This window comes from Balearica regulorum, chromosome 20, assembly GCF_011004875.1.
Source record: "Balearica regulorum gibbericeps isolate bBalReg1 chromosome 20, bBalReg1.pri, whole genome shotgun sequence".
Lineage (NCBI taxonomy): Eukaryota > Metazoa > Chordata > Aves > Gruiformes > Gruidae > Balearica > Balearica regulorum.
Window position 1 is genome coordinate 12666381 of NC_046203.1, and position 16549 is coordinate 12682929.

The 16549-nt window shown below is 64.1% G+C and overlaps 2 protein-coding genes across 2 annotated transcripts; one reads left to right on the forward strand and one right to left on the reverse strand.

Moving 5' to 3' along the window:
* Window positions 1-2921: 2921 nt before the first annotated feature.
* On the forward strand, window positions 2922-8142 carry LOC104632241 (POU domain, class 5, transcription factor 3). Its single transcript, XM_075772237.1, has 5 exons — window positions 2922-3416; window positions 5255-5366; window positions 5792-5922; window positions 6451-6615; window positions 6875-8142. The coding sequence occupies exons 1-5, from the start codon at window positions 2922-2924 to the stop codon at window positions 7124-7126; spliced, it is 1155 nt and encodes a 384-aa protein (XP_075628352.1). The 3' UTR covers window positions 7127-8142.
* A 2449-nt stretch (window positions 8143-10591) lies between these two features.
* FUT7 (fucosyltransferase 7) lies at window positions 10592-13610 on the reverse strand. Its single transcript, XM_075772222.1, has 2 exons — window positions 13523-13610; window positions 10592-11962 (listed from the first exon to the last, which is right to left on the reverse strand). The coding sequence occupies exon 2, from the start codon at window positions 11915-11917 to the stop codon at window positions 10886-10888; it is 1032 nt and encodes a 343-aa protein (XP_075628337.1). The 5' UTR covers window positions 11918-11962; window positions 13523-13610; the 3' UTR covers window positions 10592-10885.
* Window positions 13611-16549: the final 2939 nt, after the last annotated feature.

The window sequence follows — 16549 nt, forward strand, 5'->3', positions numbered from 1 at the left end:
CTCAGCTGGGTTTGGAAGCATCAATCCTCAATCCCACCCACCCAGGCCAGCAGCCAAGCAAACTGCGGTGCCACGGAGGAACTTTGGCGTTCCTCCCAGGGACGGGGCTTCTGAAGCTGAATTCACCACCCAGCTCTGCTCTGACAGACCTGGGGTGAAGACTGCGGTCGGCTCCTGACCATGAGGGCCCAACCTGCCACGTGCAGGGCTGCAGCCCACCAAGGTGTGACACTTTGGGGGGGGGGGGGTCCAGCACAGCCCCGATGGCTTCTCCTTCACCTGCCCCAGGACAGAGGGTGGCCTGACAGTGAATAAAGCATCACCTGTGGTTGTACACTCTCTTAAAATCTTGTCTCCAAGCCAAACCACTGCCAAAAGAGTGCACTCAGCCCAGGAGGACAAGCAGATGTGCAGCTCTGTCCCCCTCAGCCTGCTGCCATCTCAGGGAGCCGGGGAGGAGAGATGCATTTCTTTCTGCTCCCCTTTTCCTAGCAGGATCCCACCCATCCCTGGCTGGGTTACAGATGGCAGAGCCTGGAGCACAAGCAGGCTCCAGCCATGGAGGGACGCAAGCAGGAGGCTTTGCCCCAAAAGAGATGGATGGCCAAGCCCCGGCCATCGATGCACAATGAACCCGCACAATAACCGGGCACCTCACACAGCCCCCCCCAAACTTGTCCCATTGAAATGTATGGGGGGGCACACGCAGAGAAACCCCACTGACTCCCTCCACATCTCCCAGCTAAAACCATCACTGCCACAATGAGCCCCGCTCCTACAAAGGGTCCGGTTCAAAGTCAACGTCTCCCTTCCCCTCCGCCTGTATATGAAAGGGACAGGAATGCGTTTGAGGCCTTAGCGGGCTGGGGGGGCCAGGGGGCTTCCTGGGGGGATGGAGAGAAAGAGCAGGTTGGCAGGAGGAGGGGGTCCAGCCCAGGAACAATAAATCAAAGGGAAGGGGAGTTACTGCTCGGCCAAGGATCTTCTGAAACCCTGGGCCACAGCGGGAGCCCAGGAGGAGCAGGGCTGATGGTTGCAATTGGAGTCCCACAGCGAGACTTCCTCTGCCTGCTGGCAGAAGGCAGGCAGTGGGGCAGACCTGCCTGTACAGCACCTGGGTGCTGGCACCCCCGGCAGCGCAGCCCGGGGCCCGGCTCTCCCCTTGGCATGGCCGAATCCAGCACGTGCCGGGGATGGTGCCCCACTGGGTCTGGGCAGCGGTTTCCCCAGGCAGGTCCCGCAGCCGCGGTGCTCACTCAGGGCCACCCACATCCACATCAACGGGCTTTTTGCACGCTCAGGTTGTATTGCTGGGGCTGTCCTCCCTGCCCAGAGCAGTCTGGCACAGCTGGCACGGGCAGTTGGGCACATGCCCAGCCAGCGGTCAGGACAGGGCTGTAATTCCAGCTCATCCTCTTCGCCATTTTTTTATTCCTTACAGGAATATCAGCGGGGGGGGGGGGCTGTTCCACTCCCCCCGATGTGCAGCAGTGCCATGTGCTGCTCCAGGGGCTGCTGTTCACGCTGTAGGTACCAGCCCCTGGGTGCCAGCCCCTGGGTACCCGTCCCTGGGTACCCGTCCCTGGGTACCCGTCCCTGGGTGCCAGCCCTCTCAAGAGCCAAAGCAAGTGCTTCATAACCAGCGCCCACCCCCAGGCCCACCAGCAGCCCCATCCCACCGCCACGGGGAAGGCTCCTCCAGCCTATCTCTGCAGCATATCTCCAGTGCGAGACGGCAGGAGGCTCCCGGTAATCTGGGTTAATAAACAGGGAGCAGTGCTGGCAGCAGGATTGCCCCTCACCCTGCTCTGGCTGGGGTCAGAGGCTGCCTGTGCTGCCGGTGCCTGCCTGTACCTGGGAGCCGTCATCGGGCTGGTAGATCCCAGCAGAGCCTGATGTGGAGGCAGTGTCCGGCTCAGGGAAGCTCCCAGTGCTGGGGCGGGAGCGAGGGAAGAGGGAAATGCCTGGAGCTGGCCTCGATAGCACCATTGTGAAGGGCAGCTGAGAGGAAAGCTCTTTAGATAGAGAAAATATCAAGCGTGCTCAATTGTGGAGCAGATGGGCCCGATAGCCAGGGCTGTGATTAGCTCCCCAGTGGCGCACCCAGTGCTCCAGGGCCCCTCTGCCTGCACAGGCCTTCGGGAAGGACACACTCACTCCGAGTCACGGCCTTCCTCTGCAGGGTGAGGAAGAGGAGAGTGACAGTGAGGGTGTGAGGGAGCCGGGGAGCCCCAGCTTTGTCCATGAAGCACTCTGCAGGAGCCGTGAGGCTCTACCACTGGGACCACGCATTGCGAGGGACGGGAGGGGACAGCCGAGCCGACGTCCAGTCCTCCTGCTGCACGATGGCACCAGCATCCCCGGAGCTTGTCCTCTGTCCTGCGGGCAAGAGGCTGCTGCGGCCGCGGGCAGGCTGCCATCCCCGCCTGCACCCCCAGCCTTGGCTGGCACCATGGCCGCTGCGCCTGTTCCCCAAAGCAATCCTGATTCCCTGCCCGTGCCCTGCGGCGCTGGGGAGTTCCCAGGTGGGGAGACCCTGGGGCTGATGCTGCCCCCACCTTTGGGTCCCCTCGAGCTGCGCGGGGGGCTCTGCCCTTCCCGGCAAGTGGGAAGCGGGGTCCCTCTCCCGCCCGCGGCCCGAGGGAAGGGTGCGGGCGGGTCGCAGCCACCTTCCCTCGCACCTTCCCCCCCCCACCCCGGTGCCTCCCCCCCGCCCCCCTCAGGGGGGGATCAAGTTCACGCCCGACCCACCGGTGCGGGGCCAATGGGGCCGGGGCCCATTTCCATACAGCCCGGCCCGGCCCGGCCCGGCCCCGCCGCCCTCAGAGGCCCCGGCGGCGCCGCAGCAGGGAGGCAGCGGCCGGCGGGCGGCCGGGCCGAGCCCCGCAGCCCCCGCATGGAGCCCTAGGGCCGCGGGCAGCATGTTCAGCCCGGACGGGGGGCTGCCGGCCGCCCCCTTCGGCCTCCTGCCCGACGCCGGCCCGCCCTTCCCCCGCGGCGGTTTCGACGGGGCGGCCGCCCAGCCGCTCTTCTTCCCCTTCGCCGCCGAGCCCGAGGCCGCCCGCGACCCGCCGCCGGCCCGCGCCTGGCTGCCCCCGCCCGCAGGGCCGCCCGCCAAGGCGGAGGCGCGCCCGGGCCGGCCGTGCCGCCAGCCCTCGCCCGAGCCCCGCGCCGCGGCCTGCTGCGGGCCGGCCTGGCCCGCCCCGCCCTGGGCCGGGCCCGCGCCCCCCGGGCCCGCCAACGCCGCCCTGCCCGGCCCGCCCTTCCCCGGCACCGCCGCCGCCGCCTTCCCCGGCCCCCAGCTCTGCCCCGCCGCCCTTCAGCCGGGCTCTGGCGGTGTCTCCGGGCTGGGCAGCAGCGGCAGCTCCAGCGGCGCCGCCAGCGAGGGCGGACACTCCAGCGACAGCGGCGACGAGGTGAGACCCGACGGGACGGGGACGGGCTGCCCCTGCCCCGCCGCCCTCGGCCCGGCGAACCGGGCGCTCCGGCACCCGTCGCATCTAACGCGCTCCCCTCCGTGCCCCGCTGCGGAGGCGGGGGAGCAGAGCCCGGGCTCGCTGCCTTGCCGCCCCGTCGGAGCAGGGGGACTGCCTGGCGGCTCCCGGCCATCGCCGGCCGGGCCCGGGCAGGGGCAAAGCGGGGGCCCCCGCCGGTGTCGTCCTGCCCGCCCCCTCCGCCGGGTGCCCCCCGGGAGAAGCCCCAAATCGGCCCGACGTGTCCCAGCGCCGGGGCTCGTCCCGGCTGGGTCAGGTGCTCCGTGGGGTAGCGCCTCGGGGAGGCTTCTTTGGGGTGAGAAAGGTGCTTTTGGGGGGCTGGGGGCGGGGGGCGGCTTTCCCTCGTGCTGACCGGCCCGTTCACGTGGCCGGATGCCGACGCCCGGCTCGGGGGTGCTGGAGGCAGCGCGGCCCCCCCGGGCTCTGCCCCGCCGCAGCCCGGCTCCTGGCAGCCCCCTCGGCCGTGCGAGGACGGCGGCTGCTTCCCCGGCCGCTCCTCCCGGGGCTCCGCGGGCAGCCAGCCCGGAGGCGTGGGGGAGCCTCGGGGAGTGGCAGCAGGAGTTATCAGCATGGCCGGCAGCTCTATTTTGGGTTTATTTTTAATATTTCTAAAACTTGCCATAATGTAAACCCGCCCCGCCCAGGCAATCGCGCCTCGGGGGTGGCCGCGGCAGATGATGCCGGGGTTTGTCGCAGAGTTCCTGCGGGCGGCTGCGGACGTGTTGGTCGGGTTTTTGCGGAGCTGCTGCCGGGACCGTGCCGCGGGGATTCGGGGGCTCCCGCGCACGCCGAGCTCAGGGGTGGGGGCGTGGAAGGATGCGCGTCCCCCGGGTCGCAGCCTGCCGCGTTGGGTGGGGGGTTATGAGGAATGTTCTTTCCCAGCTGAGGGAGAATGAGGATTGCCCCGTGGCAGGGATGCTCCGGGCTTCTTGGTGCCGATGTACGCCAGGAATTAAAAGCCAAGACTTGGTGGTAGGAGGGACGTCTGTAAAATCCGAAACTGCGCTCCAAATGTGGAAATCTGGTAAAAGATTGCAAAATGCCCCCGCATCAGTTAAAGGCTGCGCTGCAGGGAGGAAGGGAAGCACCTGGGTAAGCAGCTTTCCAGAAGGGAAGAGGCTGGTTGTGGCAAAGAGGTGTTTGAATCCCACTCGAGTCCCGGGCGCTTTCATTGTTCGCTTTTCTCCTGCCCTGGGTGCAGGCGGGAGAGGGGCTGGCAAGGGGCTGCCCCCTGCCCGAGAGCCGTGGGGAGGTGGGTGCCCACGCCCCGCGATAGCTGAGCCCGTGGGGACGTGTCGTGGGATGCACGGGGAGTGGGGCGATGCTGGGGCCATCAGCAAATGTGCCCACGAGTGCTGCCTCTGGTCGGGCCGCGGGGCTGTGAACCTGGGGGCTCCCGGGACCGGGTGCCTGTCCCCGGGCCTTTGCGCCACCCCGGGCCTCTGCCATGTGAGCTGGGTGGTGTGCATGGTCTGGGGGGGCGGTCCGGGGGTCCTGCGTGGGGCAAGGTGGGGTGGAGGCGCTTTGGGGTCCCTGAGCGGAGCCCCTTGTTCAGGGGTTGGGGAAAACCCTTCTGCCACCAATCCCATCGCCCCAAGGACCCCAGAGGTGGCAGCGGCTGGTGGGTGTCCGCGCTGCCAAGGGCTCAGCCGAGCCCTCTCCCGTCCCCATCCCCGCCCCACGCTGCCCCCGACACACCCCGCTCTTGGCAGCCCCCGGGCGCCGGTTGTCCCCTCTCAGTTTATCTCTGCCCCTGCCAGGATGCGCCAACCTCGGAAGAGCTGGAGCAGTTCGCCAAGGACCTCAAGCACAAGCGCATCATGCTGGGCTTCACTCAGGCTGACGTGGGGCTGGCGCTGGGCACCCTTTATGGTAAGGGTCCGGTCCGGGTCCCCGTCTCCCCACCGCACCCGGGGGGAGAGGCCTGGGAGGGGGATGGAGCACCTGGGCAATGGAGGTTTCTGCTCCTTAACGACCCGCCAAGGAGGTGGTGAGCACCAGCCCCGGGGCTCCTGGGCCTCCCCAGCCCCCTGGTTAAGTACTTGATCTACCAGGAAGGGTTTGATAACAAGGAACTGGTTTAAAATAGCTACAGCTGCTTATTGAAGAGTGTATCAGTGCTTGAAATCCCTGCTGAAGCACTGAGCATTCCCTGAGAATGCCTTTCCTGATTCCCCCATCCCCAGGGACAGGGGATGCTGGAGGGGGGGTCCTGGGGGGCTGCTGGGGGCGGGAGATCCCTGGCGTGGGAGCAGGAGCAGAGCAGTGCGTGACTGCCTGCCTGCCTGCCTGCGCAGGGAAGATGTTCAGCCAGACGACCATCTGCCGCTTCGAAGCGCTGCAGCTCAGCTTCAAGAACATGTGCAAGCTGAAGCCACTGCTGCAGCGTTGGCTCAACGAGGCAGAGAACACAGACAACATGCAAGAGGTACGGGGCTGGGGAGGGCCAGGGGTCGGGGGTACCCTGCACCAATGAGCCATCAGCTGGAGCTTCCCTTCCCTTTCTACATGTGGATTTTGGGAGAGAGGAGGGGAGCTGCAGGCATGCCGTGCCATGCATAGCAGCATCTCAGGGCCATGGCTTCAGTCCGGCTGTGCAGGGAACCTTCTGCCAGGCTGGTGAGAGCCCAATTCCCCCCTGAGACACCTTGTGAGAACTGTGGCAGCTTCCATCTCAGAGCAGCCAGATCCTGCTGGAATCTCAGATGAGCTGGAGGTGCAGCTTGCTGCTACCTGGGGGGGATGCAGGAAGAAGTGTCCACCCCCCCCTGTACCAGCTGTGGATACCGTGAATGGCCCCAGCTGCAGTGGGGTGACAGTCAGTGGACAGTCACAGGGGGGCAAAGCCCGTCCCCATCCCTCCCAGACCTCTGCAGCTTTCTACATGTGTGTCCAGAGCCTGGTGGGGACATTGTTAGCCCTGTGACCAAGAATGTGTCCTCTCTCTCCTTTCCAGATGTGCAATGCAGAGCAAGTGTTGGCCCAAGCCCGGAAGAGAAAACGCAGGACCAGCATCGAGACAAACGTGAAGGGGACACTGGAGAACTTCTTCCGCAAGTGTGTGAAGCCCAGTCCCCAGGAGATCTCCCAGATTGCTGAGGACCTCAACCTGGACAAAGATGTAGGTTGGGAGGGTTCGCAGGGTGGGTGCCCAAATGACTGCAGTTCCTGAGCACCCACATTAGACTGGTTCGATACTGGAAGCTGTGGGAGAGTAGCCGGGACTGGTAGCCACCATTGGCCTGTCCGAGCCCAGCCCCAGGAGGAGCTGTGGCCAGGAGGGTGCTGTAGAGACACCACCAGCAGAAGGGTCTCCTCGTCACCTGCACAGCGCCTGGGCTTGCCTCTCTCACTCTTTTCCCATCTCCCCTCCCTCGCAGGTGGTCCGGGTCTGGTTCTGCAACCGGCGTCAGAAAGGAAAACGGCTGCTGCTGCCCTTCGGCAATGAGGCGGAGGGGGTGATGTACGACATGAACCAGTCCCTGGTGCCCACCAGCCTGCCCATCCCGGTGACGTCCCAGGGCTACAGCCTGGCACCCTCCCCTCCAGTCTACATGCCACCCTTCCACAAAGCCGAGATGTTCCCTCAAGCGCTGCAGCCTGGGCTCTCCATGAGCAACAGCAGCCACTGAACTGGGGGGGGCTGCAGGGGCTGGTGGCGGTGCCGCCCCAACACTGCGGCTGGGCTGGCTCTCAAGGAGCGGCTTCCCCCCCACTTCACCCTGAGAAGGCATGGGCACGGCCCTGCTCCCGCTCCCGGGGCCTGCCTGGGCACTCGCTGGGCTGCCTTAGGGCTTTTGGGGTGCGAGGGGCAGGGGAAGGGCTGGGAGCCTGGCACGGGGATGGTGCCCGCTCTCTGTAGTTGCTCCCAGCCCTTCCCACTTATGTGAGTTTACGGGTCCCAGCAGCATTGGCCCCTCTCCAACTGCTCCTGGGGGGCAGCTGCTCCTGCCCCACTGCACCCCACTGAAGCCACACATGCCCAGGGTGCTGAGCAGAGCTGCCTGCGCCCGGCCCAGCCAAGACGCTTTCCTGCAAAACCCAGAAAAAAAAGTATTTCTTAAATTTTTTTGAGGGGTAGGTGGGGGGTGGCTTTATTTTTTTAATGGTTTTTGGTTGTAGTTTTTAAAAAGCAAAAATCTTTGTAGTGATGACTAGTTTCCCAGGTGCCTCGTCCCTGTCACGTAGAGCAGGGCTGGGGTGCTGTGCCCAGGGGTGGGGTCCCTGGCGGCTCTGCCCACCCTCCCAGGCAGCTGGGGCGAGCCAGGGGCTGGAGCTTGTGGCTGGAGGTAAGCCCTCGCAGCCCCAGCCGCCCCTCGCCCCACGGCACAGGAGAGCTTCGCCCGTTCGTGGGCAGGCTGGCGGGGCTTGTTTAGCGGGAGTGGTGGGGGTCCTCCCGGCCCTTGTGCCCAGCATTGCCCCAGGTCCCCGTGCCCTCTCCACTCCAGCCGTTGTCCTTCTGCCCCTGCCTGGCTGCCCAGGGACCATCTTTCCCCAGGGGGTCCCAGCCCAGGGGGGCCAATACTGCCCTGTCCATGCTGCTAGCACCCCCATGCCTTTGAGCCTGCTGTAGTTGATGATGATTTTTATATTTTTTTTCTTAATCATATTCCCTCTGGCAATGAAATAAATCTCAGTTCTTTGGGGCATGAGAGCGAGTTAACCCTTTCCTTGCCTCCCTTGCATCCCTGCTCCTGCACGGTGCCAGGCAGCCCAGTGGCGCAGGTTTGGCTGCCTGTGGGGGCATGGTGGGGCTGGACTGGTGTGCACAAGTTGGGTGGATGTGTCCCCGTCATGCCAGCAACACCTGGCTCTTGGCTGCCTGCAGCCCAGCCCACCACCAGGAGTGGTAGCAGCTTGGCCCTGGAGGGGACAGCCAGCTTGTGGAAGCTGTGCCACCTCAAAGCAGAGCTGGTCGGAATTGGGGGGGGGGGGGTGTGTGTGTCACCTTCCACCCGATCTGAGCTGCTGTTTTTTCTTTAGCTGCTTTTGGGAAGGGTGAGAGTGCAGTGGGGTCTCACTTGCAGGCTGCTCCAGGGGATGGACCGAGCGGGGATGTAGCAGGAGCCGCCCAGCTCCCAGCCCCAGGGTGGACAGGGGAGAGGTATGGGAACCTGGGCTGTCCTTGCCATGGGGCTGCTGGTCCGGTACCGGTGGGCGAGGGGTGCTCCCATGTGCGTGGTCCAGCTGAGGCAGCCTCGTGGTGGCCGTGCCGTGCCGGGTGGTGCCGGCCAAGCCAGGCGGGTCCAGGTAGGCACCAGGGGCTGAGCTGCTGGGGATCGGGGTGCCAGCCCAGCCAGGAGAAGCAAGTGTCTGGGGGATGACCCCTCACTTTCCGGTGCCATGGGCTCTGCAGCCTGCTTTGCCACCAGGCTGTTCCTCCGGAGGGATTTTTCCGTGAGCAGAAGCAACGAAATGACCAAGCCTTTCGGTAAACTTCTGAAAAGTCCCTTTTTCAGCTGCAGGCTGATGGGTTTGCTCTCTGGGGCTGGCCTGCAGCCTTGCTCCTGCGGGCCAGGCGGGAGCGGGGTCACTGCAGGTAGCTGCTTGAGGAGCACCTGGGGACTCTGCAAAGGGCTGGGGTGCACACCAGGCTGGGTGCCAGCCCCATGGGGAGGGATCCCCTTGGCTCTGCGTCTTGGCTCTGTGTCTTGGCTCTCCTGTGTCCCTGCTGGCTCCCCAGTGCCTGTCGCTGCCTGCCCCGCAGAGTGGGGGCACAGCACCCGCTGGAAACTGCCCCCCAGCTGCTGCTGCCCTTTGCTGCCTGATGCTTTGGGAGTGGGAGGGTTGGAGGATGCTGCTGATGGGCACAGTGGGTAGCAGGAAGCCTGGGAAGGGCGTTGCCTCCCTGAGGTTTGCTTCTTTCCACATTTCCAATGTCTGATTTTCCACTTCAGCAGAAGGCCAGCCAGGCAGGACCCCCGGCCCCCTGTGGGACCCCCAAACCCTGCTGCCCCACAGCCCTACCCGTGGGTGCTCAGAGCCCCTCCAGCTTCATTTTCAGTTGACCCACAAGACAAAACAAGACTGAAATCGGAAGCCACAGAAATCGGAAGAGGGTGGCATGCCCGTCAAACTGCAACACAGCGAGGGCTGGGCCGGGGATGCAATGAAGTGGAGCCCGGGGCAGGAATGTCCCCTCTGCTGAGTGGGTGTCACTGCATGCCTGAGCCCCCCCGCTGCACCCCAGGCACCGGGAGCTGGTCCCGCAGGGCAGCAGGCAGCTGGTGGGGATGCAAGGGTGGCATTGGATGACTTCGGGCTGCAGTAGGGGAAACCTGTGACAAAATAAATTGTTTATATCGGGGTTTGATGGCACCGAGCCAAGGGGCACAGAGGAAGGCACGGATAGAGCAGTCACGTCCCACTCCCTGGTCCTGTCACGCACCCCTGACATCCACCACTGAACCCAGATGGGTGCTTCCCCTCGGGGTGTCTGGGCACTGCCTGCACCCAGCGTGCGGGCAGCAGGGTGCCCACGGTGCAGGGGGCGTGCTCAGTGCTGGGTGCCCACGGTGCGGCGTGTGTGTGGCACAGGGCCCAGCACTGCAGGGTGCTGGTGGCGTGGGTGCGGTGCAGTATGTGTGGGGGCTTGGCAGTGCCAAGGGTACACGGAGCAGGCTGCCGGTGCTGCAGGGTGCCCATGGGACCGGTTTTGCTCTGGGCTCACTGCAAGGCTCCGGATGCCACAACCTTGCTGGCTTCCTGCCGCAGCGGGGCAGGCGTGCTGGCAGGGGAGCAGCAAACCACAGCATCCCTCTCTGAGCCGGCCCCACACTGAGCAGGCTGAGATTGCCCTTGAGAGCATCCGGTGTCCTGCCGGTCCTCGCCAGCACGGTGACACCCATGATTCGAGGCGGGGGGGAGGAGGGGAACGGGTGCTGCTGGGCTGTGCTGGGAAGTGGCAGAGCAGAGGCCCTGCTCCCCGTCCCTGCTGCAGGGTGCTCTGAGCTCAGCCCCTCCAGCCCAGCCACCTGGGGCCTCTGCCACCGGGGCTTTGCCACGCAGCAGAAGGAGCTGGGGGGGGGCAGAGCGATCGCAGGGGAAGGTTGAGGAGCCCTCAGCCCCCCACCAGCCCCCATGCCACAGGCAGAGCCTCTACAGCACTGTCCTTTATTTCCAAAGGACCCTCTTGTCCTGTCAGCACCCTAGTGAGGTAGGTCAGTGTTAGGTCTGGGAGGGGATTTAGTCCCGTTTTGCAAGAAATTTAAGTCACATGGAGTTGCTCAAGGTCCCGGTGTGGCAACAGCCAGGCTGGGAGGTGAGGTCGGGGCTTTCACATCCCTCCCTGCCCCATGTCCTGGTCTGAAGGAGGGTGCCCCATGCTTCCCCACCCCAGTATCGTCTGCCCAGATGCATCCCTGATGGTCCCAGCACACACCAGCCCTGTGCTACGTGTTGAACCAGCTCTCCAGGTTGGGATAGACATGGCCACGGGGCAGACTGGGGTAGGCGGTGCAGATGGTGCAGATCCGCTCCCTCCAGTCGTCATAGAGCTTCACACTGTACCTCTTCTGCCAGGCGAAGAACTGCTGGTAGCGGCTGGAGTTCATGGTCTTTAGGAAGGTGGCCAGCTCTGCCAGGGAACCAAAATCATCAACGTGAATGAAGGAATCTGCAGGAACGAACTGCTCGTAGTTGGCCCGGGGAGGCCCCAGCACCACGGGCACAGTGCCGGCCATCAGTGAGTTCCTCCAGAGCTTCTCAGTGATGTAGTCCTGGTGGATGGAGTTCTCAAAGGCCAGGTAGAACTTGGACTTGGACGTCGTTGGCAAGAGGCAGTCCTTGCAGAGTGGCTTTTTGTTTGCTTTGCCATATATGTTCACATGGAGGTACCTGGAGAGGTTTTTGTAGACTTCAGCTCTTTTCTGAGTCCTGCGGTAGTTGCTGATAACCCAGGACACCAAGTTGGTCTTCACAGGGATGTTCACGGTAGCTGACCGGTTGGGCACAAGCTTGCCGTAGGGGATGAAGATGTCAGAGTCCCGTCTGTAGGTCATCACCCAGTTGAAGGTCTGGTTCCATCTTGCTAGAGCTTTAGTGTTGGAGGGGGACTCCAGGGAGACCCACACCCAGTTCTGCCCCGGCGGCCTTTCCTTGGGCAGCCTGTCCCTGCCGGACTGGAGCCTGGCGTGGGGGAACACCACCACGTCCGCCTGGCTCAGGAACTGCTGCTCTGTGGTGAGCCTGCAGCCTGAGATGCCATACAGCTCGTGGCAAACGTCCCCGCTGATGTTGGGGACCTGCTTCGAGGGCCATTCCCACACCAGGACCACCAGTGGCTCAGTGTGCTTGGGGGCTTCTCTGGAGACCTCAGACGGGTTGAGGAAGCACCTCAGGTTCCAGAGGGTGGTTGCAAACACCCCGGCTGCGACCACCACCTTCATGCCGGGCAGCCGTGGCAGTGACGATGCCTGGGGCATTGCTGCTGGGCTGGCTGTCACTTTCTCGGGTGACAGAGCTGACACCTGGGAGAGAGGAGAGGCCACCAAGGGCCATCAGCTCAGCTTGCCGGGAGAGAGGGGTGGTGGGGAGGTGCTGGGGCTAGAGGGGATGGAGACAGGCCTTCCCTGTGAAACCTGGGACCCAGCATCACCCCTGGCCCCTCTGCTGGCCCCCGTACCCCCCAGGATCCCCAGTGTATCTGGTGTCACCCCACGTTGGCTTTTGTGCCACCCTCCTGCAAGTCCCCGGTGTCCCCATCTCCAAGACAAGCAGCGATGCTGCCGGGGGGGTGGGCACGGAGCCGATGGGCAGCAGCCACCTGTCCCCCCACCCCAACTGCCTCACGCCGCTCCCTGGCACATGCACGAGGGATGTGGTCCTGTGATACTTGCTCCATGCCTCAGTTTCCCCACCTGACAAACAGCCACCCTTCTTGCTTTGCCCGGGGCAGGTGAAGCCTGAATGGCAGCCAGCCTTGCCACAGCCAGGCTTGGAAGAAAGGTGCCTGGGGATTGGCGGGATGGGGTCACACACCAAAGGGCAAGGAGGAACACCCCAGGTCCTGCCTGAATAACCGCACAGCGAGGCCCCAGCTCTGAACTGGGGTGTCCCTGGGAGTGACTGGGAAGTCTGAAACCCTGCTCAGAGCTGGACTGGAGCATCCTGCCTGAGAAGTGCCCCCTCACCCCAGCACCCACCCGCAGCGATGGCAGGGGTCTCCCCAGGCTCGGGGTGCTCTCCCCAGCCACCAAGGGCACAGGGAGCCCCAGCAGGTTGGGAGCTTGCAGCCTCAGTGCCCCAAACACTCATATTTTACTTTTGGGTTGTCACAGATGGCCAGTGCTGCGCAGGCAGGGCAGGGAGAGCAGCGCAGGCAGGGAGCCATTTGGGGCTGCTGCTGGTAGGGCTCAGCGCGTGGGAACCCCGGCCGCAAGATGCTCACCCCACCACAGCACCCATCTGCTTGCCTCAGGCCTCCACTGACGGTGCTGCACTTCAACCAGCGGTAACAGAGAGCAGTAGTGGGGGCGGTAAGGGGGACTCTTGGCTGGGCTGGGGACTGGCCACCAGCTTGAGCCCACCCGGGAGCATCGGTCCCAGGTGCAGGACTCAGTGCCCACGGGCCACCCACGGCATTCGGCACCAAAGGTGGTTTCCCTTTTGAGGCAACCTCTGAAAACACGGCTGCCCGAGCCCTCCTGCTGGCTAGGGCTGTGCCAGTTCCTCTGCGATTTTTGAGCCTCCTGGAAAGTGGTGCCCTGCTTTCCCACCCCAGCCGCTGCAGCTTTGCTGCAAAAAATCCCTTCCCTGCCTTGGCCCTCTCTGTCTGTCCTGCTAAAATACACGAGCTAAGTTTAGGCTCCAGAAAAACCTGACATCTGAAGCGGGGAGGGTTGGGAAAGCTTCGCCAGCTCCCTGCACTGCACACTGGTCCCTCTGCCCGCCAGACCCTGGCAGCGGGGATACTGCCCCCATTTTGAGGATGCTCTGGGAGGAGACACCCTGCGCTGGCAGTGCCACGAGCTGACCCGTTTTGCAGCCCCTCTCCCCATTGTAGGCAGCGGTGCTGATCTCAGACTTACCAAGGAAGTGCCGGCACAGCAGCGTGCGAGGTGCCTGCGTGTGTCTGCCCGGACAGCTGCTGCCACTGGGCTGGGGGACTCGAGGGCTTCCTCTTTTCAGTGGTTTTGCCTTGTCCCGGCCCCACAGCGGGTCCTTCCTGCTGCGCTCGGCAGCTGGCACAGCTCACTCCAGCACTTCCCCTGTGCCGTGCGGGCAGCAATGTGACCCACAGCTGGGTGTGTGCCCCAGGGGCGGGTGCATGCCCATGGCAGGGTGGGTGCCCCATGGCTGTGTGAGCGCCCCATGGCTGGGTGCTGCACGTGGCTAGGTGGATACCCCATGCCAGGGTGGGACACTGTTGCCTGGTGCGTGCCCCATGGCAGGTGCTGCCCCACAGCAGCGCTGTGCCCCCCTCCCCCAGAAAGGCTCCCGGTGCAGGTGCTGCTCACAGCTCTGTGCCCCTGCATCCTGCCCCGTCCCCCTGCGCTTCCCCCGCCACCCTCCTGCAGGGCTGTAGCTCCTTGGAGAAGGCGTGTGTGGCCACACATGGGATTTCAGTTCCCCAAAGGGGTTTCCCAGGTGCCAGGTTTGAAACTGAGCCCAAAGCGTGGCTCCTTGCTGCCAAGCGCCGCTCCTGTCCCAGCCGCCAACCAGAGCCCCCATATCCCGGTTGGGCTGCAAACCCGTCCCCGGTTTGGGGTTTGCGGGATGGCCCCGTATCCCCGCACTGCACCAGGGCTCTCCAGCACTCCCCATGTTGTCGGAGGGTCCCCTCCCAAGCTGGTGGGGACTGGGTCCATGCCCACACTGGCCACCTTCCCTGGCTTGATTCCTGGGTTCCTGCCCCCATGGCAGAGGGTTGCCAGCGGACAGGGAGGAAACACAGAGTGGCATGGAGGAGGGGACAGTGGGAAGAGATCCCTGATCCATGCTGAGCCCTGCAACCCACCCTGTCCTTGGGCACCCAGTCCGGCGGGGGGCAGGGTGGAGGCAGGGTCCTGAGCCCCAACGGGCTGCTCTGCCTGCGGCACTCCTGTCGGTACAGCGGCCTGCCAGAGCCGTGGTGGGGCTGTGCGGAGCCCATGGGGCAGCTCTCCTAGCTGGCGGCTTTGTGCCAAAGCACATCCCACAAACACTCTTACTGAGACCACTAATACATTATTATTATTATTATTATTATTATCAAAAGCAGGATTGTCAGGTCCAGCTGCACACACAGCTCCCTCTGAAGTCACCCAGGAGCAGCCAAACAACAAGATGTTCATTCGGCTTGCACTGGAACCGGTCACTTCCTCAGCATTCACTGCCACCCACGGCAGAGCTGGCAGGGATGGAGAGGGGCATCAGCCCCAGAGCCTCAGCCTGGCACTGCCACCCAGGGCCACCGGCAATTCCCTCTTGGTTGGTGCTGGGAAGGAGCAGGTGCCTTGCCTGGGCGTGTGTGCTGGGGGTTCGAATGCCCTACCTGTACTGGGAAGGGTGCAGGTAGGGCCCTGCCCTCAGCCTTGCCAAGGTGCCTCCCATGTGCCACCCACGTGCCACCCACGGCCTGGTCGAAAACAGGATGCCAGCCTGATTTTGGGTCCCGCTGACTCATCTTGAAACTGCGAGCTAAGGCGGCACCAGCAGCTCCTCAGTGCCACCAAGCCCAGGGCACCTGCCTTGCCTGGGACGCTTTCTGCCAAAAGGGGAAATGGGCACGTGTGTGCCCTGGCTGCCTCTGCACAGAGAGCTTTCTCCTGCGTCCAGGCTCCGGACCTGCCCCGTCCCCATCTGGCCACACACCCAGTTGTTGTCTTTGCTGGCATTGCTGTCTGGGCACCAAGTCTTCCCGAAAGCCCTGGCAGGGGAAAAGAGATGGGGAAACTGAGGCAGGGAGGGGAGCCCCAAGGCACACAGCGCTGTCCCTGGAGCTGGCAGGGGCACACACAGAGCTGGGCATGGGACCCCAAGCCACTCCCTGGGGGTTCTTGGGCTGCTCAAGCACCCCTGGGGTCTGCACCCCCCACTGCAGCCTTGCTCCCGCCAGCTGCCTGGATCCCGGGAGCAAGGATGGCTGCAGCACTGGTGCAAGGCAACAGGCTGGGCAGTGGCTGAGCACAGCGTCGTGCCGGGGTGTAGCAGGGCTCCGCGGTTTCAGTGCCACCCTGTGAGACCTCAGAGGCCAACTGCAGCTCTGAGGCTGGGTGTTTTTTCCTCCCCAGACATATCCCCTGTTTCCTGTTATCTTTTCTCACCGCCTTTCTGCATTTAATCTCCTGCGTGATTGAGAGCCCAGATACCAGGCGCTGCACAGCACTGTTCCCAGCCCGGCCTGCCCCAACCCCGCCAGCTGCAGGCAGTGCTCCCTGCCCAGCTGGAGCTGCCAGCATTGTCCCCGATGCTGTCCCCATCCCCCTCGGCACAGCCTGGGGACCGGGGGGACAGGGGGACAGGGCTGTTCCCCTCTGCAGAGGACAGCGTTGGGGACAGCAGCAGCCACAAGGTTTCTACTGGGCATGCAGGGTGGATGGTGGAGCAGGAGGGAGATTTTTTTCCAGCACTTGTAGCTGTCACTCCCGGGTGCTGCCCCATGACACCCTGGCAGAGGGGTGATGCCCTGGGGGGGGTACTTGCAGCTGGTGGGTCCAGGCACCTTGACCCCCACAGCCCAGGCATGTGGCAGCATGGTGCTGGAGGCTCAAAGCCAGGCTGAGAACCAGGGCCAGCTCTGCCCCGGTGTGCTGGGCAGAAGTCCCTAGTGCCCAGGGCCAGGCTGTGGGACCATTGGATAATGCCAGACTGCACCAGCACAGGGCAAGGACCTTTGTGTGGGTGGTTGCTGCCATCTGCAGATAACCCCACACAGATGGAGACGCGTGGCCACCCCATGAAGAAGTCCCCTGAGAGGTGCTCAGAGCCCCAGCTCCATGGAGAAGATGGGCACCCGGTCCCTGGGGCCATGCTGCCCCACGGCATGCTGCTGGGTTTGTCTCTTGCTGGCCCTTTCTGGGGTTTCATGGTCATGCCAAGCAGAAGAGGAGCTGCAAAGCTCACCAAGACCCACC